At 53.2% G+C, this 20163-nt stretch overlaps 6 protein-coding genes across 6 annotated transcripts; 2 read left to right on the forward strand and 4 right to left on the reverse strand.

Moving 5' to 3' along the window:
* Positions 1-142: 142 nt before the first annotated feature.
* SMAC4_05460 (uncharacterized protein) lies at positions 143-2801 on the reverse strand. Its single transcript, XM_003347112.2, has 4 exons — positions 1953-2801; positions 1595-1646; positions 1290-1474; positions 143-1146 (listed from the first exon to the last, which is right to left on the reverse strand). The coding sequence occupies exons 1-4, from the start codon at positions 2055-2057 to the stop codon at positions 1102-1104; spliced, it is 387 nt and encodes a 128-aa protein (XP_003347160.1). The 5' UTR covers positions 2058-2801; the 3' UTR covers positions 143-1101.
* Positions 2802-3191: 390 nt separating this feature from the next.
* On the forward strand, positions 3192-6782 carry SMAC4_05459 (uncharacterized protein). The gene is made up of 2 exons (XM_024655347.2): positions 3192-5364; positions 5419-6782. The coding sequence occupies exons 1-2, from the start codon at positions 4117-4119 to the stop codon at positions 6220-6222; spliced, it is 2052 nt and encodes a 683-aa protein (XP_024511246.1). The 5' UTR covers positions 3192-4116; the 3' UTR covers positions 6223-6782.
* Positions 6783-7370: 588 nt separating this feature from the next.
* Positions 7371-8733, forward strand: SMAC4_05458 (uncharacterized protein; the record flags this gene model as incomplete). The annotated part of the gene is made up of 2 exons (XM_066090295.1): positions 7371-7934; positions 8020-8733. The coding sequence occupies 2 exons, from the start codon at positions 7371-7373 to the stop codon at positions 8731-8733; spliced, it is 1278 nt and encodes a 425-aa protein (XP_065945522.1).
* Positions 8734-8855: 122 nt separating this feature from the next.
* SMAC4_05457 (uncharacterized protein) lies at positions 8856-10609 on the reverse strand. Its single transcript, XM_003347109.2, has 3 exons — positions 10382-10609; positions 10179-10236; positions 8856-9920 (listed from the first exon to the last, which is right to left on the reverse strand). Exons 1-3 carry the CDS (start codon positions 10432-10434, stop codon positions 9525-9527), a joined length of 507 nt encoding a protein of 168 aa, XP_003347157.1. The 5' UTR covers positions 10435-10609; the 3' UTR covers positions 8856-9524.
* A 295-nt stretch (positions 10610-10904) lies between these two features.
* Positions 10905-14866, reverse strand: SMAC4_05455 (uncharacterized protein). Its single transcript, XM_066090294.1, has 10 exons — positions 14266-14866; positions 14085-14174; positions 13355-14003; positions 13242-13282; positions 12875-13217; positions 12749-12816; positions 12545-12698; positions 12431-12488; positions 12190-12368; positions 10905-12138 (listed from the first exon to the last, which is right to left on the reverse strand). The coding sequence occupies exons 1-10, from the start codon at positions 14703-14705 to the stop codon at positions 11347-11349; spliced, it is 2814 nt and encodes a 937-aa protein (XP_065945523.1). The 5' UTR covers positions 14706-14866; the 3' UTR covers positions 10905-11346.
* Positions 14867-15376: 510 nt separating this feature from the next.
* Positions 15377-20078, reverse strand: SMAC4_05454 (uncharacterized protein). Its single transcript, XM_066090293.1, has 6 exons — positions 19235-20078; positions 19050-19108; positions 18159-18965; positions 16686-18102; positions 16522-16630; positions 15377-16462 (listed from the first exon to the last, which is right to left on the reverse strand). Exons 1-6 carry the CDS (start codon positions 19284-19286, stop codon positions 16276-16278), a joined length of 2631 nt encoding a protein of 876 aa, XP_065945524.1. The 5' UTR covers positions 19287-20078; the 3' UTR covers positions 15377-16275.
* Between the last annotated feature and the right edge of the window lie 85 nt (positions 20079-20163).

Consider the following 20163-nt stretch of genomic DNA (forward strand, 5'->3'; position numbering starts at 1 on the left):
AGGAGAAGGCTCAAACTAATACCGAGCAAAAGCCGAAAAGACCGTTGGGACGGCCTCGGAAGCAGCCTCCAGCTGATGGTACCGAGCAACAGCCGAAAAGGGGAAGAGGGCGACCTCGAAAGCAGCAGCAGCAGCAGCAGCAGCAGCCTCAAGCCGATACCCAGCAAAACCAGGAAGGAGGGGCCCAGCTACAACTAACGGTTGAGAATCTGAACCAACAAGACCTAAATGAGGGGAAGGGGGATAAAGAGGAGCGGAATGTGGTCAACTGGCTGGCTACAGTGCTAAACTAGTACGAACGACAGCTTGGGCGAACTCTTCCTGCCTGGACAGTGAAGGTCTGTCTGTCTACTTGGCGAAGCTGAGGCGTGGAACCAGCGGTAGCTGAAACCGAAAAGCAAGTCGGTTTTGCAACTGAGCAGTCGGAGGAGAAACGAAAGAACACAGAGAGAGAGATAGCTTTGCATTTACGTGGCGTTGAGTTTGTATGTTTGTTGGGGGGTGTCGGGTTCTGATATTTTGCGGTGCGTGGGACTTGGGTGGCAGGTTGGGTGGCTTTTGAAGGATGACTTTTGGAGGATGAACCGTTCGTCAAGGGACTACTATTCTTTAGCTGGGATGTGCACACACTGTATGGATAAGCGATGATCATAGGTGTTTCCGGCGTCAAGTTGTCGACATCACTTCTTTTTTTTTTTCCGTAGGAATATCAAGCGAAAGTTATGGGTCGCTAAAGACCAAATGAGACATACGTGGTGATCTTGCTCGAGGAATCTCTGAAGATCTCGGGACAGGCTCAACGTGACTTTACACTTTCATCCCAACTAGGTATCCATTGTCACAATTGTACCTATCTTCCGCCCAAAGTCTCAAGATGATGCTGACAAGCAAGAACAAACACTTTCACGGCATCATGGATTCGGGTGTAGTATGATTATAGTCTTCCTCTTTCATGGTTAACCAAAACCGCCCAAGAGAACCGTTCATTGGAATCTAGGTGTATCTACAAATGTCGTGGTATGACATGGGCTCGTTTTCCAGGGCCAAGTCCACTACGCAATTTCTCTCCCATCATCATGCGGATAACAAAGGAAGAGGAATTTAGTAACCCTCCTTGCCCCACTTGTTGTACTTGTCGTGGAGGTTCTGCATAGAGTTTGCTGTCAGTCACTTTGATCCTCTCTTTCCTTTCTCTCTGCTCCGTTATCATAAGGCCCATCCCTCGGTATTCGGAGCAAGAGATATCGGGAATATGGTGAGCTGGACGGAATCGTCGTTGTGCTTCGTACCTTGGGGAGGTTGACGTTGGGGACAACGACAACGTTGACGGCGCTGGGGGCGTCCTTGGGAGCAGCGGAGGGGTCACCGCCGGGGTAGTACTGGTACTTGCCAGCGCCCGAGCCAGACTCCCAGGGCATGGAGTTCTTGGTCTGGGGAACGGCAGTCTCGGCGGTAGAGGCGGTAGGGTTGCGGCCTTTGGGCGTGGAAAGGGAAGATGTTAGAGCTCTTGTTTATTTTGGAGGCTTGGACATAGCTCTCCAATAGGTAAAGCTAGCTATACCGTAGCTTGGGCGGAGATAAGAAAACAACATACCGAAGTAGTAACCGGCACCAATGAAGGCGGCAACCATGACACCACCGAGGACCTATACTCGGAGCAACACCAATTCCCACGTTAGCTTCCGAAGCTTGATTCTTATTTTCTTCCTCTCCTCTTCTCGCAATTCGCAACCAATGCATCATCAAATCCCGCTCCTGCCGCAACACACCAACCAAACCCGCCGCGCGCGCATTTTCGAAGCATTTTCTCTCTCCGACCATTCTCCAGAACCCGGCGCAAGGATCCAACTCGGCCAAAGCTCTCTTTGCGCCTCCAATTCCGGCTGTTCGGTAGGTCGATGTGTTGAGGAGGGAGGTAGGACCGAGATCCCCTATTTTCAAATTTCACGCACCAGAATCTCGGGGTTCTTCTTGGACTCGGTCTTGAGAGCCTCCTCACCAGACGCCAAGCGGCGGACGGTGGTGGAGAAAGCACGGCGGGCAACGAAGGAGGCCATTGTGATTGTTTATTAAGTCGGGCTGGACGACGTGGGTTTCGACGAACGGGTCAACGACGGGGGGGATTTGTTGTCGAGGTCGGTGGTGGGGTTCCGGCGAACGGGAGGTAGCTATGGCGTCAGGTGCGGAAAGGTGTTTCGGGGAATTGAGAGCTTTCGGCTTTCGATGATGCAGCAGCAGCACAAGCTTTGAGGTTTCCTGGCGCACGGACCCCTTGACGGCCTGGACGGCGTTGGTTACGGGTAGTGGTATGATTTCGAGGCTTGAGAAAAGGCTTGGCGTGTCTTACGTAAGGAGCTGGTTGCCGAGCTGATGAGGACTACCTACGGCAAAGCTTCATTATTGGTCAAGTCCACGGCAAAAGAGTAAAATTGCCAGGGTTAGGGTCATGCATGCGCGCGGCTGGTATCACATTGTGTCACGAAAACCGGAATGGCTGCGGTCAGTGCGGTGCTGCCCGGCGCTCAATCGGACGGAAACAGTGGGCCCGGCACCTCGAGTTCAGGTCAGACTGTCACTGAACTACATAGGTAGTTGAACCAAACAGCCAGCCAGCTGAGCTCCAGCTGTTTATCCACGTGTGACGGAAATCTGGAGTACATGCTGCGTGCGTACATATGCAGCCACTTTGTTTGTGGTGATCCGAGTTTGAATTACCTGCATTCCGTCCTTCGTACTCCAAGTTTAGCACTTCAACAAGTAGGTGCTAGGCATCTCCGTGAGCTTCACATTTCACAATGAAGCCAGACAGCACCATGACAAGAAAAGGAGCCTCCAGGCATAAGAACCGAATCTTACACTAGATGGTGGTTGATAACGAGCGCTAGGTTGGCTCAGGGGCAGCTTGGCACTCCAAGGGGAGGGCATGGACCACAGTGTTGCTATCCAGCCATGGCACACGCAAGGCACTATCTCGCAGCAACAAGAGCCAGGCACAGAACCTCTTGAACGCTTCAACAGTCGAAGAGGTGCCCGTGGAGTGGGGTTGACCGCGATCACTAACCCAAAGGGTGCCTCGGGCGTGCCTTCTCACCTGGGGTTGATGGGCAAAAAGAAATGACGGCGCTGCATGGATGACACGGCCCATTTCCAATATCTCGAACAAAGTGGTGCAAAGGCCGGGCCTTGCATTTGAAATCGACTGGGGGGGTTTTCCAAGGTTCCATTGGAATTGCCTTTGCAGTGGTTCCGGGCCCGTTGTGTTGGAGCGAAAAAGGACAGCCCAAAGGTCACCCAGAAAAGGGACGGGAACGCTGAGAAACGAACGGGGGGAAAGCACAATGCGAGGCTCTTGGCCAACCACTCCTTGCAACCAACTGCAACCCATTCCGTTGCACAACACTTTTCGACTTTTTGACTCGACCCGAGGCCAAAGGCAAACACCACTCTCTCTTCGCACTATTGCAAAGGCTGAGATCTCGCTCAGCCGTCCACTCCTTAGCACAGCTGGAAACCAACAAAGTCGGATTCCGAATACACTCATTATTTTCGCCCGTCCGATACAAGGGTAGTTGACTTTCGCCGCCATAACGACAACACTCCTTCACCCAACGACCCGACAAGCACACACACACACACACACCGCAATCCCATTGCTGCAAATAGGCACTGCCAACCGTGAAAGCAAAACGGCAACCGACCTGATCCTGACACATCAGTGACCAGCCAACAACCCAAACTCAACCTATTCGAACGAGATACCGTACCCTACCGAAACCGTTTCCATCGATCCGAGCGTCATTGCGTCAAACACACCTCCCTCCTTTTGGTCTCAATATCTCGACACCCCGTGTAGCGCGCCCGGACCTCAAAACCTCCAAGCGACGTCGTTTACGTATACTTGACACTGCCGACACCACTGCGCCCCGGTTTATCACCCGCCGCAGCCTGTCGCATTCGTCGTCAACCTCCTTTCCCGCCGCCGGGAAACCCATCCATTTTCGTCATCGATTTATAGCCATGTTATAGCGCCGGATCTCCCGACATTAGCCAGACATCACACACACACGGTTCATACGCGATCGACCACGGGTCTTGGGGGATTCCCTAGCCGACACGATGACATTCGAAGAGGGACCCTCGAGGTCAGCCTCCCCGACAAATGTCGACAACACGTTCCCGCAATACCCTCCCCGAGCCGAGCTTATCGTTGCCGGCCCTCCCAGCGTAATATCTTCGCGAATGACAGACATAGGTACGGAGGATGGCCAAGGATCAGATACCACAGCACGAGGAGGAGTCCCCGCGAGCGCCAACCCCAATAGGAGGAGTGGCTTCTATTCGGACACACAATCACGTCCCGAGACGTCTGGGACCGGGTTATCGTCAAGGGGTCCGTGGGCGCAATCGGTACCTCTACGCCAACACTTGTCGGGGAAGCGAGGAAGCATAGCTGGGAGCATCGGCAGTGCAGGAGGTCGTCCCATCAGTGCGGCGAGCAGGAGTCATGTCCCGTCTCTAACGTCACATGCCTTCTTTCGCCCGATGAGCTCGCAGAAACTCCAGGCGCAAAGGGGTGCTGGGCGGCCGTCAACAATGAACCGCCCATATGTGATTACCGGAGAAGCGGGGGCTCGCAATAGTGTCATCTCAACTGGAAGTGGTCGCATAGGGGCGCAGATTGCCGAGGACGCAGAGCTGCGTATGCCTTCCAGGGGGACCGAAATGACGGAGCAGGAAACCATGGACCGCATGACAGCCAACACGAGTCCCACCAACGGATTTTTCCCTACCTCGAGCATTACGGATAGCGTCCGGCCGTTGCAGCCGTTGCAGAGACCTGTCGATACCCGAAACATCAACGTGGAAATGAACAAAGACTACAGAGAGGGGACTCCGACAACACCACCCAGGTCGCCGACGAGGACATCACGATCTTTCAGATCCAGCTTCTTGATGCCGAGGATGAACGAGTCCGGGATAACGGGTTCAAATAGAGAGATTGAGGGCGGGGAGAAGCTGCAATCCGCTGCCTCGTCTCCCAACATCCCACCTCAAAATTACGAGAGGCAACGGGCCAGACACAAAAGACGTGCAAAGAGGCAAAAAGATCCGAGTCTTGGTAAAAACTACGAATACTTCGAGGGCAACACTGTTTTTTGCCTTGGTGGACGGTTCCAGAACACAAGGCAACGCCCGATAAACATAGCGACCGGGTCTCTAATCGTTCTTCCTTGCATCCTCTTTTTTATCTTCTCGGCGCCTTGGATTTGGCACAACATCTCGCCCGCGATACCCATTACGTTTGCCTACCTTGCTTATATCTGTGTATCTTCGTTCGCACACGCGTCAGCAACAGATCCAGGGGTATGCTACGGCTTGTTGACCTTTTTTTGTGAGTATTGCGCTGACATGCCCTAGATTCTACCGAGAAATCTGCACAAATTTCCCCCTCCTGAGATGGACGATAGCCCGACGGGGCCCCCAACTACCGACTGGGTTTTAGTTCACTCGGCAGAAGCTTCAACGGCAGCAATGGAGGTCCCGATCAAGTACTGCAAGACGTGCCAGCTGTGGCGTCCTCCACGCGCTCATCATTGCCGCTTGTGCGACAACTGTGTTGAGACCCAAGACCATCACTGTGTATGGCTCAACAACTGCGTTGGCCGTCGCAACTACCGCTATTTTTTCACCTTCGTCAGCTCGGCAACCGTACTTGCCTTGTACCTTATCGGCGCCTCCCTGGCACAAATACTGGTGTACAAGAACCGCCACCATACCAGCTTTGGCCACGCGGTCAATCACTTCCGCGTGCCATTTGCCATGGTCTTTTATGGGTTTCTGGCGTTTTTGTACCCAGCTGCTCTTACAGGATACCATGTCTTTTTGATGGCCCGCGGCGAGACTACTCGCGAATACCTTAACTCTCACAAGTTTCCCAAGCCCGACCGATACCGGGCTTTCACCCAGGCAAACTGGCTCAAGAACTGGTTTGTCGTGCTCTGCCGGCCAAGGCCGCCGACTTACTACGGGTTCAAGGTCAAGTATAACCAGGGTGATCAGCGACTTGGGTCACATCGGCGCTGGCAACAGCCTGTGGTTTCTGACTCCAAAGAGGGCATGGAAATGCAAAACGTCTCGTCGCAGTTACCTCAGGCGGGATTCATGGGGCCTACGGCATTGCGAAACTCGAATAATGGATCTGCGCAGGAAGTCGGGGCATGATATTAATGGTTTTCTTCCCGCATAGTGTTAATCACTGCCATTTTTCGGCGTTTTTGTCTGACCTCTACGCATAGCACACCTTGCAACCCAATCTCTACATATATCCATTAGTACGCATCAACGCATCATCATTTTTCATGTTTTCATGTTGTTTCTCTATCTCTCTCTTGTTTGTCAGTCAGATACCTAACGGCATGGCGTTACGTTTTTTATAAGACCTGAGCACCAGTTCAGTCCGAAGAAGAGCTTTTTTTGTAATTAAAAATGACAGCGATCATAAACCTGTATAGAGGAAGAAGCAGAAAAGGAAGAGTCAAAGTTAGGATGAAGAAAATGGGGAACAGCGAGCGCCCTAGTAGCCGGCCGTTACCTCGACGGCAACGCATAGGAAGGAGAGCAGCAGCAACGAGGGAGTTGGACGGACGGACAGGCCTCATTACTGTACAAGTTCTTTTTTTATACCCTGATGAGAGTTAGCTTTTTCCCAGAACTTCTTTTGGTGGGTTTTAGAAACTTCTATAATACTATATGTATCAACCTCATGCCGCCTCGCTCCAGTTTGGTCTGAAATATGTTCTGCTGCTATCAAGCTTGTTGTTGACGGCTTTGGTTAGTTAGTCGGGGCTACATGGACAGAAACACAAACAAGCATTAAACTCAAAAATAAACCAAAAAACTTATGGTGCCAGTTTTGATGAATACTTAAAATGTTTCCCGGTTGAAACTCGCTGTACCCCTGGGAAACATGAAGACCGAGCGAGGCTCGTCGTTGTTAAAAAAAGGGTTCATTCGGCCGAGATGCATAACATAGTATCAAAGGCCCCACAATTCACAAAAGAATTGCCTGAGAGATTCATATCCCGTCCCGTCATTGACATCAACCTTCTTCATCTTTTTCAACAATAAGCCAAAACCGTCGTCAATCAACAATTCTAGCGCCAGCTGGACTGACCACCAGCTCACAATCAATTTGAGTTCTTGCACACAAACCCCAAGACAATTCACCAACCCCACTCTTTTTTCCAAATCCCCCAATTCCCAATTCCAACTCCAACACAAACCTGATCAATCAATCAACACAACACGCAACGCACGCCGCAAACAAACAAACAGACATTAAAACCAAAACCAAAACCAAAAGACCCGCCATGCTCCCCCCGCCTACCCCCTCCTTCCTCACCCGCAAATCCAAAATCCTCTCCCAGCTCTCCGTCCCAGACGCCGAGTACACGGACGCATCTCCAAAGGGGTCAGTCGACGTGGCCATTCGCGAGCTGATTGACGAGATCAATCATGGGTACGAAGGACTGGTGACGACGAGCAGTTGCGCGGGGAGGGTGAGTGTTTATTTGGAGGGTGTCAAGAAGAGTAAGAAAACTTTGAATGGTGCTAGTGGTGGTGGTGGTGAGGGCGAGGGGGAAGGTGCAGGGGAGGATGGGGAGGATGGGACAACAAGGGAACCAAGCGGCGGAGGAGTGACGACGGCCAGTTCGTCAGGAGGTAAAGGCGGAGGAGAGTGGTTGTTTGTTTCTCATGATCCGTTGGAGACTGTTGATCCGAGCACGGGGAGAGAGTATGATGGGGATCACTGGATGGAGGTTTTTGGGTTGACTGGCCGAGGGTCTGGGTCTGGGACTGGAACTGGGGATGGGGATGGCGAAGAGCAGGAAGAGCAGCAGCAGCGATTGATTCACTTCAAGTTCGAACCCATGGCACGTTTTTCACCATTCAATCATTCCCCCTGCTTTTCTTACAACTTCAACTAACAAGATCCCCGTCCGTCCCAACCTATAATAGATCCTCCACATCCTAACCACCTCCCCCTCCCACGCCCACCTAGCAATCCAATCCGGCATGACCTCGGGCTTCCGCGAAACTGGCGCCGTCTCCATCTTACCCCGTCTAACCGCCCCCTTTTTCTCTTCCTGCCATCAGTGTCATACTCACCACCAGCACCGCCAACAACAACAACCATCAGCATCAACACCACCAACATCAACATCAACAGAATCCGTCACGCCAAACCCCATAGTAGCCATCCGCTCCATGGGCCTCTCCTTCGAGTCCCTAATCGGCGTCCAACCCTCCTCCAGTAACAACAGTTCTCAACGACAGTCGCTGGTGACTCCGGAGTATCTGTCCCTGCTGGTCAAGATTGCCAACGAGAGGTTTGGGGAGAATAAGAAGAGGATTGCTAGGTTTAGGGAGGCTTTGAGGCTGGCTTTTGACGAGGATTCGGGTGCTGGTGGTGGTGGTGCCGAGGAAAAGAAGAAGAAGCAGGCGGGTGATGGTGGAGGAGAGTGGGAGGATGCTGAGGCTAGGAAGCAGAGGAAGAGGGAGGAAGGGTTGGCGAGACGGGAGGGGGTTAGGAGGAGAAAGGAGGAGGAGAGGGAGAGGAAGAGGAGGGAGGCTGAGGAGGCTAAGGGGGCTGAGGGAAAGCAGAACGAGGAGGAAAAAGAGGGTAAGGTGGATTTGGCAGAGGTGGTGTTGCAGGTGCCGGATGTTTTGTAGTGATCTTGGGCGGCCTTGGACCAAAAGAATACGTACGTATCACGTAAACGGCTTTGGGCAGGCTCCTAGTTGATGTCGCTTGCTCTCTCTCTCTACTACGGTGCCTTTTAGGGGAGTCAAAACCAATGCCACTCTCCGCCCTAGTCCATCCCATTCTTTCTCTCTGCCTTTCTCTATACCACTTGTCCCATGCCCTGGCCTGAACGATTCGACTGAACGGAAAAGCCTAGCCCTTTATTTATATACTGCTCCAAGCTCCCAAGCTCCAAGCTCCCAAGCTCCAGGCACCAAGCCTCATGGTAAGCCTTCGGCTTCTTGGACGTTTATGCCATCTATGATACACGCTCACATATACACACATTTGACCGGCCGCACTTTTCACGCAGCCAACCAAACGAACCCCAACCAACTAACTGCTAGTTCTGCGTACCCTTTTTGATTGACTGCAGACGCGGGATCTCAATTAGCAGCTTTGCCATTTCCCCATCTGCCTGCCCAGACTCGAAACCTCCATGGGAGAAGAAGACCTATCTGGCATCGTCGTCCCCTTTCGTCCGTTCTGCCCCTTTCCCATCATTTACTAAGGTGTTGTCGTAAAGATGAGCGTCCCAACAAGGTGTTGCGTTTCCTTCCTTCCAACTTAGCCGTTCACCAGCTTCTCCATAAGCCATTTAGGTATATCAAACCCAACTATCGGTCCGTCCGTCTGTCGTATCGTAGCGGCCGGCGTGTTGGGTTGGTTGGTACCAGGTCGGGGAAAGAATGGCTCAAGTCAAGTTAAGAACTCAAACTTAAGCAACAACCTTATCAACCCACCCCCTCTCCAGCCTGCGCACCTCCTCCTTAAAAGCCTCAACCTCCTTCCAGCAGTCCAGCGGCCGGCGGTCGTTCTCGCGCAGGCACCGCACCACCTCGCTGCGCGCCGTCTCCATGCTCTCGGGCAGCTCGCGCACCTTGCGGCGCTCCTCGAGCTTGGCGCGCAAGGCCTCGACTTCCTTGTTGACCTTTTGTCTGCTGACGGCGTCGTTCTCTTGTTGTTGCTCCTGCTGCTGCTGCTCGGTAGACTGGGACGAGGATGTGAGGGTGTCCTGCAGCTTGGCGGCTTCGGCGGCGCGGAGACGCTTCAGTTCTTCGGCGACGCGGGCTTGGACTTGGAGCTCGAGGGTCTGTTGGCGGGAGACGTCGGTCTGATTTCGTTGGGTATACGTGTTAGTTTATGTTTTCTTCGGAGTCATTGGAGCATTGCATTGGCTGGCTGGTAGGTAGGTATAGAACGGTATGCGAATTTGGTATGTATGCGAACGGAGGGGAGAGGGGAGGGACGGAAGAAAGACGAAGTAGTGTAGGGTTGAGAAGGAGTAATCTGTTCGCATCGCAGATAGACAGGACAGGACAGGATGGGACAGCTCGACAGCTCAGCTGAGAGGACGGAGACAGTATCATACCTCGGGGCTAGACTGCAACTGCTCGACAAGATCCTGCGACACACCAGCCGGGGCGGTCCTAGTTTATTGAAGTTTAACATGTCAGCTTTCCAATTCCCATGTTCTTCTCTCTGATCAACCTTGAGCTTCGTATTCCTTCCCAATCCAATTCATCAATCGATCCCCAGTCAGAAACAAGAACAAGAAGAATGACATAGACATACCCCTTCCACACATGCGGCGCCGCAGCAGAGGGCTTCGAGGCGCTGGAACCCATTGTGAATTTTGGTCGTCGCGGGGTTTTGGTTGATGAAGAATAGGTAGAGAGGTGAGGTGGTGTAGGAGTTTCGAGACCGGGAGCTGCTCTGCTATTCTACCCTGATGTCACCGGAGGGAGGATTAGATAGGGTGGGTTTTGCGATTTGTCTGGCTGGCTTGCGCTGCGGATGCCGGCTCGGTCGTCGTCGTGAATTCCGTACAAGCAGGTGCTAAGACTGGACTTGTGATTTGCTAGCTCAACCCTCTGGAAGCTGCTTATCGAATTGCCGTAGTTAACCCTGAGGAGCTCTGTTGAAAGGGAATTTCCGGGCGGGATGACGGAGTGCACTGTGTTAGGGTAAGTCTTGGCGAACTGTGCATGTTGAGGCTCGACAATCTTTGATCGGTTCACACCAACGTGAAGATAGCCTGAACTCTATCAACGTAGACCAATTCGACTAGAAGTATGCATTTTGAACTGTGAAATTTCATAATCTTCATGTAGAATCGCTGGTCTATCGATTTCCAAGTACTATGGGAAGAAAGCAAGTACTAGTCCAAAAGCGCAGGCCACACATTCGCTAGTACGATTCATGGTCGTCCGACTTCAATAAAGCTATATAAAGCCCATGGGCCAAAGCCCCAACCCTCTTTCCCAGCGAAGTAGTAAAGTTGAACACCGATATCCTACGTTTTCGCTTGTTTATTCAGATCCAGTCCATCCATAGCCCAACTCCTTTTTACAAGGTACGCCTTAATCCATACCCCAATCGGCAACCGGATGACGCCCTACCTAGCCTAGACATCGAACCTATATCAACTCCTCACTCTTTTAACTCCCAGACCCCCTCTTCTTAAACTCCACTTCCGCCATATCAGGTTGTCTGAGTTGCTCCAAATACCCATACACATCCTTATGCGTAGGTTGCTCCTAGTATCCATACATATTCGTTCCGCCAACCCAGCTCTGCATAGCACCGGGTTGTCCCTGATCCGACATATAGTAGCCCAACTCGTTCTCATATCCGTCGTTGACGCCCAGAGTTCCGGGCTGCGGGTAGTACTGCTGCGGAGGTGCCTGAGGGTCATAAGGCACTTGCCCCTGACCAGCCGTGGTCGTTGGAGGGACGCCACCGGCTTGTTGAGTGTCAAACGCTTCAATGAGCAGGCCCAACCCATCAGTTGACTGCCGACCAGCTACACCGACGACAGGTTGCGGCTGCTGCCCCTGTTGTGAAGAAGATGCCAAATCTTGCTGCTGGGGAACAGTTGGTGCAGGAGTCTGCTCCTGCGGTTGTGACGATGTTGGCACACGGAGACTTGGGTCGATGAACATCGCGGGAGTTGGGACACTGGGCTGTGCCGGGCTGATGATCGCCTGTTCAGGACTACCCTGAGAAACAGGCTCCTGCTTTTCACTTAGAGCTTGTTGTACCTGCTGGGCCTGTTGCGCCTGCATCTGAGCAGTAAAGGCTGGGTGTTGCTGTGCTGGCTGCTGTGCCTGGACCTGTGCCTGTTGTATCTGTTGTGCCTCTTGCGCCTGTGCTTGAGCCTGTGCCTGGGCCTGAGCCTGAGCTTGGGCTTGGGCTTGTGCTTGAGCTTGAGCTTGAGCTTGAGCCAGAGCCATATGAGCTTGAGCCTGGGCTTGCTGTTGCTGAACGGTCGGCATCTGAAGGACGTGAGGAATCTCATCTCTCTGGGCGAGCAGGAAGGTAAAATCAGCCTGTTGGTTCCGTGAACGAGAGGCCTTTTGAGGGGAATAATGATAACTTACGCTGTCCGCCATGGTACCCTCGTTACCAACTATGACGCCGCTTTGGGCTGTGTAAAAACGTTCCAGATGCTCATACCACCTAGTCGCCAACGGCCATATGTTCCTGCTTTCTGCCAATATGCTGAGTACACGAGTCACCATCAAAGGTCCTTCGCGAGTAATGGCTGGCTCAGGGCAGACTGGTATTGATACCGCGTTAACTCAGTTCCAGAAAGAAATCGCTTCGTGGTAGATGGCTTACGATTTGGGTATTTGCACAAGTAGCATGCGAGGAAGCCACAGCTGTAAACGCAGAACGCCTGAAGAGAAGGTCAGTCGGCATTCATTTGTTATTTCAAATCCCATCAGTACTTACTGCCATCTGTGCCCCAGGACCTTCCTCGGGTGACCGCTCATTGTATTGAGTGTCGATTTGTTCGTACAGATTCTTGACGTTCCTAAACAGCTGACGAGACATTTCAGTCCAGAAAGCTGTGCGCTCCGGTTGGGACTTATCGTCCGACAAGATACTACGACGCTGTCAGCTCAAGCTTTTGAGTGCTTCTCTGGAGTAACCTACTCGGTCAGGTATGCCTTCCGAAGAACAATGTTGCAGAGGCGAGTTATCATGGTCACGCCGAGGTATGCCTACAGGAGAGGTTAGCACTAAGAATGCACTTGTTTCGATATTGTTCTTGTAACCTACTAAGTCTTGGCCCTCTTGCTTATACCCCTTGAGTAAAAAGGGGCTCCACTTATGGTCGCCAGGCAGACCATTCTCCCATTCCTCAAGGCGGTTGACTATGTTTGCATACTCGCTAGCCGGCTCCCATGGATCCGTGACTTTGTCATTACTGAGCACCCGGCGGGAGATCGCTCCCCAGAAGTAATGGGCCTGGATGAGTGTAGCAAACAGGGACCGACCCTCGTCGGTGACAAGATGGGGGTTCTCCAGGGCCGGAGGAGTATCCTGGAGCGCTGCTCTCGACTTGGGTATTTGACCAGTGGCGAAGTCCTTCTCGTTGCAAGGCAGCAATGCTGTTATATCACTAGCTGATAGGGAGACAGGGCACCGCGGTCCCGAATGGAGGTTATCCTGGCTATGGAGCATCCACTGTCATTCAGTTAGTAACAGAAACCATTCCCGATCTCATCATTTCATCTGATGTGTTTATGTGCCACTTACCAAGGTGCGGCGCGCGGACTCTGCCCTCATAATCAGTTCCTCCGAAGGGTTCTCCGGCAGTCTGTAAGTCTCCTCCCTGTGCAGCCCCATCAACGTGGCCATACGCATAGCAATTGCCATATTGATCGAGCTCTGTTGCTTCAAGCTACTTCCCTGCTGGGCAATACTCAACAGGTAAAACGCCTGACATCTCTCCAGGTCCGGGTCTCTATACAGTTCGCGGCAAGCAACCTCGGAGGCGCGCTCCATGAACACTTCAGCAGCCTTAACAGCACCACCGAAACGATCTACCAGCGTTGGCGTCAACCGGGCCGAAATGCTCAAGATACTGAGCAAGAAAAACACGCTGACAGATCGGTGGTTCGTCCGTAGCCGTTCGGGAAAGTGTTGCTTATGGATGAAGCCCAACTGGAAGTAATGGGCCGTGAACTTGTGAACGGCCTCAAGAATTTCAGGCAGCGGGGGCAGAAGATCCCATTCGTCGTAGCCCTTGATCGGTCTCGGCGGCTGGGGTACTGGTGATCGTACGGGGGCATCGAGGATTTCGCGCCGGACCTTCGCCGGGTCTCGCTTGGTCGACTTGTCGGCTCTAACTCGAGGGTGTCGGTATTCGCGGTCTTGATCGGGCTGGCCACGGACGGGGAACGTGCTGGGGAAAAGGTCTGGTTTTAGCAATCGAGGAGAAAGACACCATTGAGACATATAGTGTACGTATTGTGGGAACTCTTACCAGTCAGCCGGACCAAGTCCAGCATCGCGACAAGCTTGGCATGGAGGCTGGGCCTTGTCATGGAGACATTTGCTTCTCATACGGCGGCATCTGTAGAGAGCGATACGTTAGTCCTTCGCGTCCACTTGTGTAACCGCGGCATTTGGCTTTTGACAAGCCGATCCGGCAACTGTTCACGTACCTTCGGCAAGCGATTGGAGCTCTCCGCTTGATGGCAGGTGTTGGGAGGGCTAAGCCAGGAACTTGTCCAGGAGTCCCGACAGAGACTGGACTGTTGACCTGGCTAGGAGATTGACTGGGAAGAGGAAATTGACCAGGAATCTGGCCAGAAAGCTGTTGGCCGTTGATCTGATTGACCTGGGGTTGTAGTTGCTGTGGATGCTGTTGCTGGTGTTGCTGGTGTTGTTGTTGTTGTTGCTGTTGACTATTGTTGGCTGAATTCGGCACGGGGCTTGACAGGTTGAGTTGCATCGGAGTCTGAGGGGAGTCGTGTTCCTGGTCCTGGTTCATCTCGACGTCGGGTTGCTCTTGTTGTGGTTGAGGCGACGCGGCCGGCATCGAAGCCATCGCCATTGGAGCTGGCGACGGCTCTGGCTCGGCCTGCTTCATCTCCTGGTCCATCTCGCCGGCAACGACGCGGGCGTCGGTTTGGGACCCTTGGGAGGACGATGAGGCTGCCTAGGGCAAAAGGATCGAGGAAAAGCGATAATGGGACGCCGGTGCGGCACGACAGCGATGTTTAGTTGCAGATGATAGACCAGAAAAGGTAGCTGTTCAAGCTGTAGATTTGCCGGAGCGGCTTCTTGTTGGTTGCGGGGCGGATGATTTGATTGCCGGCAGGGCAAGATATGGCCCAATCTCTACCGCCAATTGCCTGGAGGTGTGCTGCACTGGGCAGGCGCAGATGGCGTGCAAATCGAATGCCGCCCGCCTGGATTTGGACCCTCGGGGCAAAACTTTCGGTCGGCAGTCGCCGGATAGCAGGCCGGATCCACACTTAGTTGGAGGACGGACGAAAGTTGACTTCGAATCCAGAACACAACTTTGTGACTGACCGACAGAGCAGCTTCACTGACTCGCTCAAGTGATCGTAATGAAAATTGTGTTTAGGCTTTGTGAATCACTATGGTAAATGAGGTGGAACATTTCAGTACCGGATGGAAGGTTGTCTGAAATGCAGTGCGTGTATAAGTAGCACTTCTGCGATAAAGGCGCTACACGTGATAGGTCGCGTGCCGTATGGTTCACCTCATAAAGTGTACCGGACAAAATCACATCACATCACTGACCAACCTCGAGGAGAAAAGATTGTTCACATTTGGACGTTGTAAAGTATTTGTTTTACATTGCTTATACTCGATAGCAATACTTCGGCTATCAGATCACGTAAGCTCTACTGAGCAATGGAAGGGCGGCGTTGTTGCCATAACGAACCCGCTTACAGGCTTGAGGGGATGCGTTTATGATACCCTGAAAAGGCCCAGTGGTCCACTTCTGCCTCAAACCTAACCCTTCCTTCTCCTCTTCGAGTTACATATTGTTCAAGACGATTCGGACAAATGGTGTGGGCCAAGTGTGAGTGAAGTACAGTAAAAGTTGGGATGGGAGGATGCATAACCAGGGATGTCAGTTTGGGGGAATTGTTTCTTTCTTCGTGTGTCTCTACATGATTGTGCTTTCTGCGTCGGATCGCCCTATGCTGCACTTCCTTCTTCCTTTTGCCTTGGGTATCAAAGGGAAACGTGTGCTACAGGGTGACGCGCAGTACATGATATTTCGTTCTCTCTTCCTCCTTCTCTATCGCTGACCCGAATAACGCCCATGACTCGTGTTACCAAATAACAAACCAGTGCTAGCAGCCGCGCGCAGGGGGGGACGGGGGATATAAAGGTGTGTTGGTGCTGTGTGAAGTGTCATTTAAACGAGCATGATGTATAAATTAGTGCAAAACCATCAAGGGGCTTGTATCACATCATTTGTGCATCGCGTTACTGGGGGGAATTGGGTGTAGTGTCGTGGGATCGTGTCGCGTTCGTCAAGGAATTGCTGCTAAGGGGCTTGGGGGTAGTGATGGGGAAATGCATCTTCCAAAGCGACTACGGGAGTGAAGTGCTTGAAGTGACGCCAGTGGCCCTAAGGGCCGGCGAGCTGAGAGAGCACCTTTGTGACTGTCCTCAGGCATGATTCAACCTCATGTCTGGATCATGCCTTGGGTACCGCTAATCTGGCGCTTGACCTGCTCGCGCGCCCACCGGGCAGTTTCGATGGTACGCTGCTGGAACTCGCGGTTCGACCGAGTTTCCTTAATCATGGCTGTAATCCAGTCCTGGCGGAAGACCTCGGCCAGCTGGCCGTTGGGATAAGCATCGGCAAGATCACTAGAGAATCATTAGTGTTTTGTCCTACTGTGCCATTCCAGAGTTCAATGTTGACTTACCCAATGACGCCCATGGCAGCCCGCATGAGGGCTTCGCTGCGGTTGGGATCCTGAGCAATAGTGTTGAGAAGCTCGAAGATCGACTGGACGTAGGGTTCGAGGACGTTGGCTGTACGACACCTGTTAGCTTTTGCAGAAAATACGGTAATACTAGATGAACTTACTCTTGTCGCTGCCCTTCATGGCACCAATAATGCCACCCCAAGCATCCATAATACCCTCGCGAAGCGAAATCACGTAGTCGAACATCTCGTACGAACCCTCAGCAGAAGCAGTGACAGTAGCAGCTTGCTGAAGAACGACGGCGACAACCGAGAGATAGGCCTCAAAGTGGCCGCCAATGGCGCCAGCAATGTCGCCGAAGCACTGCAGGATTGCAGGCTTGAACTGGTTGGCAAGGGCAGTACTTCTGAGGTTGTTGAGGAGATAGTTCATGAACTGATCGCAGTACGGCTGGCTACGCTCGCCCATGGATCGAGTAATATCGCTGACCAGGCCGATAGCCATGGAGCAGAGACTCGGCTCCTCCTGGTTTGCCAAGGCATTGTAGAGGAAGGGAGCAAAAGCGTCCATGTACTTGGCAAAGTCCTCCTCCATGGCGTTCGCAAGGCCGCTGATCGCCGCGAAAACACCTTCGGGAACGCCGCTCTTGCCATTGATAGTGTTCAAGAGCTGAAGCAGAACCTGCATGATGCGGTCGCCTTGAGGAGTAATCTCCTTGTCCAAGCGCTGGATGATGGCCTGGAGCACAGTGCAGAGACTGGTCTGCATGTCCTCGAGAGTGATCTTGTCTTCGACGCTGACAACCTGGGATTGCATGGGGATGGTCTCCTCCAAACGTTGGAGGACAACATCCGAGAGGGACGCAACAGCAGGGAGACTGTCGTTAGCAGCATTCTGCACGAACACATTGAGAACCTCATAAGCGGCAGTGCGCACAGCAGCGTCACCGTCAAGCTTGGCCGTCACAGCAAGCAAGTTGGTCACGCACTGGTTAAAGTGAGGGGTGACGGGGTTTTGCGCGGCACCGTACTCGCCACCGAAACGCTCGGCGAGGTTCATCAGGGCCCAGCAGCAGGACGCGGCCATTCTGGGGCTGCTCATAAGCCCGTTGAACAAAGAGGTGATCAAGGGATCAAGGTGAACAGCGGGATCGATAACCTCGGAGCAGGTTTCGGTGATTCTGCCAAGGGCGTAGGCGGTCGAGTCCCGAACGTGAAGCGAGGGATCCTCCATCATGCTAATAAGGGGCTGCATTCCAGACTTGACGATAGGCTCGAGCAGCTTCTCCTCGGGGCCGTCCATCATCGCACCGAAAGCGGAAACGGCGGCATCACGTAGATGCCAGTCGTCGGCACGAAGGTTGGCCTCAACGAACTGGATGACTGGCTGAATGATGGCCGCACCGACCGCCTGAGAATAAAGCTGGAGACACTGGTAGGCGGCACGCGAAATGTTGTACTCATCGTCGGCCGCATCCTCGTCTTGCTTGGTGAGAAGCTGGAGGAGTACAGGGACTACTTCGAGGGTAGCAACGCGGGCGAAGTTGTAGAAGGGGCGCATCTGCTCGGAGCTCTCGACCTGCAGCCGTCGTTAGTGGGGGCTTCTTGCTCAACCAGATTGTGGTAGAAACGTACCTGAGCATTGTCATCCTCGATGGCAATCTCCTCCTCGCAAACGGTACTCCAGAACTCAACAGCGAGCTTGGCCACATCCTCGTCGTCGCTCTTCATGCCCAGAATAGTGAGACCGAACAAGGCCTTCTCCATATAGAAGCGCATGTTCTCGTAGTAGAGGGCCATGATGCGGTTGAGGCAGCCATAGGCACCCTGCTGTATCCGAGAGTCCTCGGCCTGTGTCGCCTCACAGATAACTTGCATGATGTAGTTGCGCTCGCCCTCATGCTTGAAGTTGTTGCCGACAAACTCGAGAGAGTCGCCGAGGGCGGTAATCGCGGCAAGACGGACTTCGCGGTTGGGCTCCTCCTTGCGAGCACCCTGCACAACAGCTGTGAGTATGGCGTTCGAGTGCTGGACCAGGCTGTTTCGCAGATCGACATCCTGGCTCTCGCAGATGAAGCCGATGGTGGTCAAAGAGGCCTGCTTCTGGTGTTCGCTTCCTTCGCTAACATTCTTGACCAAGGCGTGCATGAGGTCGGGCCACTCGTTTCGTGGTAGCTCGATGGTAGCGATGGCGGCGATGACCTGCGCTGAGGCCTGGCTTGCCTGGGTACTGCTGGAGGCGAGGGTCTCGAGGGTGAGCTGCTTCACCCGTGTCTTTGTGTCTTGGTCGGTCTGCTGAAGCCATTTTGCTTGGAGCGCCGCTTGCCTAGCGAACTCGCGAGCACTGAAGGCGTTCTTGAGGGCGATACCGGCCGCCGCTCGGATGTGGCTCTGGGCACTTTCATTTGCCAACTCTTGAACGAGTGTCACAAGGTATTGAGACTGAGAAACGGACGAGTTAGCATTATGAGGACCCTACCACGGGAACGCGACACAGGAGCAACGAAGAGGAGGGGGAAGCCATACGAAGTTTGTCTCAGCGGCTTGGCTGAGTTGCTGTTCGGCAGCATGTCGCAGGGTCGCGTCTGGAAAGACAAGGAGTCAGCATGTGCGTCACCGTTTGGACGGGCTGACGCGAATCATGGCGAGAACGGCGGCTGCCGAAAGGCAGGAGGGTCGGGGCATGGATTGAGAATTTCGTATATACTGACCGGGACTCAGCGAGTTGGTGAGGACGGTGTTGATATCTGAAGAGCCCTCCATGGTTGCGGTTTGGATGCCTTGTTCGGAGGAAGAACGGGTCTCTCCAGCAAACGAAGCGGGTTGGCGGTGGTGGTATTGGGAGGGGTTTCCGACAGGGAGAGAAAGTCGGCCTGGGCTTGATGCAACTAAAGTTTTGCTGCGTGGAACAAGCGGGGAGCGGGAGTCCAAGGTCCACGGCAACCTTGAATCTTAATCGGGGCAAGACTCGATTTGCTCTTCGGTGATATCAGATCGAACCGCGGAGGCGAGGCGCAGATGCAGAAGCCGTGGGCGGGATCTGATGCCAGGTGATGGCGGTTGGTGAATGGATGTTTATCGATGCGGTCCGTCTGGATGCGATTGCGATGAACAGAGAGGGATGGATGGATGGATGGATGCGAGGGGTTTGTTGCTGTTCCGAGCCTTCACCTGCAAATGGAAGGAGAGAGGAGGATCTAGACGGGACACAGTGCAGTGCTGACGCCAAACTGCGGGTCTTTAGTTTTGCTGGAAAATTTTGTCAACAATCGCAGGAGGTGCTGGTGGGTTGTGCTTTTCGATGTCTGCTTCCCTTCACTGCACGGCTGGGGCCGCCACTCGGGCAGTTGTTAGGGGAGGGACAGGAACGTGTACCTGTAGCGTGTCCCGGTAGTGCTTTGTTTGGTGTTACCGGCGTTGCCTGCAGACTAGGTGCAGTTCTTCGCTAACTTCTGCTGACCGGGCCCTCAAGGGCGAACACCCGTCTGCACCAAACGGCTCGCTCCGTGTTTCTCGGGAAAGAGAACCTCAAGGACGAATAAGACGTCTCACCGCAGAAAACAGATTTGTGAAAGACGAGATAATGAAATGCTAGAGCTTTACAAACGCTTCAGGAAGATGACTTCAGATGGGAACAAGA

The sequence above is a fragment of the Sordaria macrospora genome, chromosome 1 (assembly GCF_033870435.1).
Source record: "Sordaria macrospora chromosome 1, complete sequence".
Classification (NCBI taxonomy): Eukaryota; Fungi; Ascomycota; class Sordariomycetes; order Sordariales; family Sordariaceae; genus Sordaria; species Sordaria macrospora.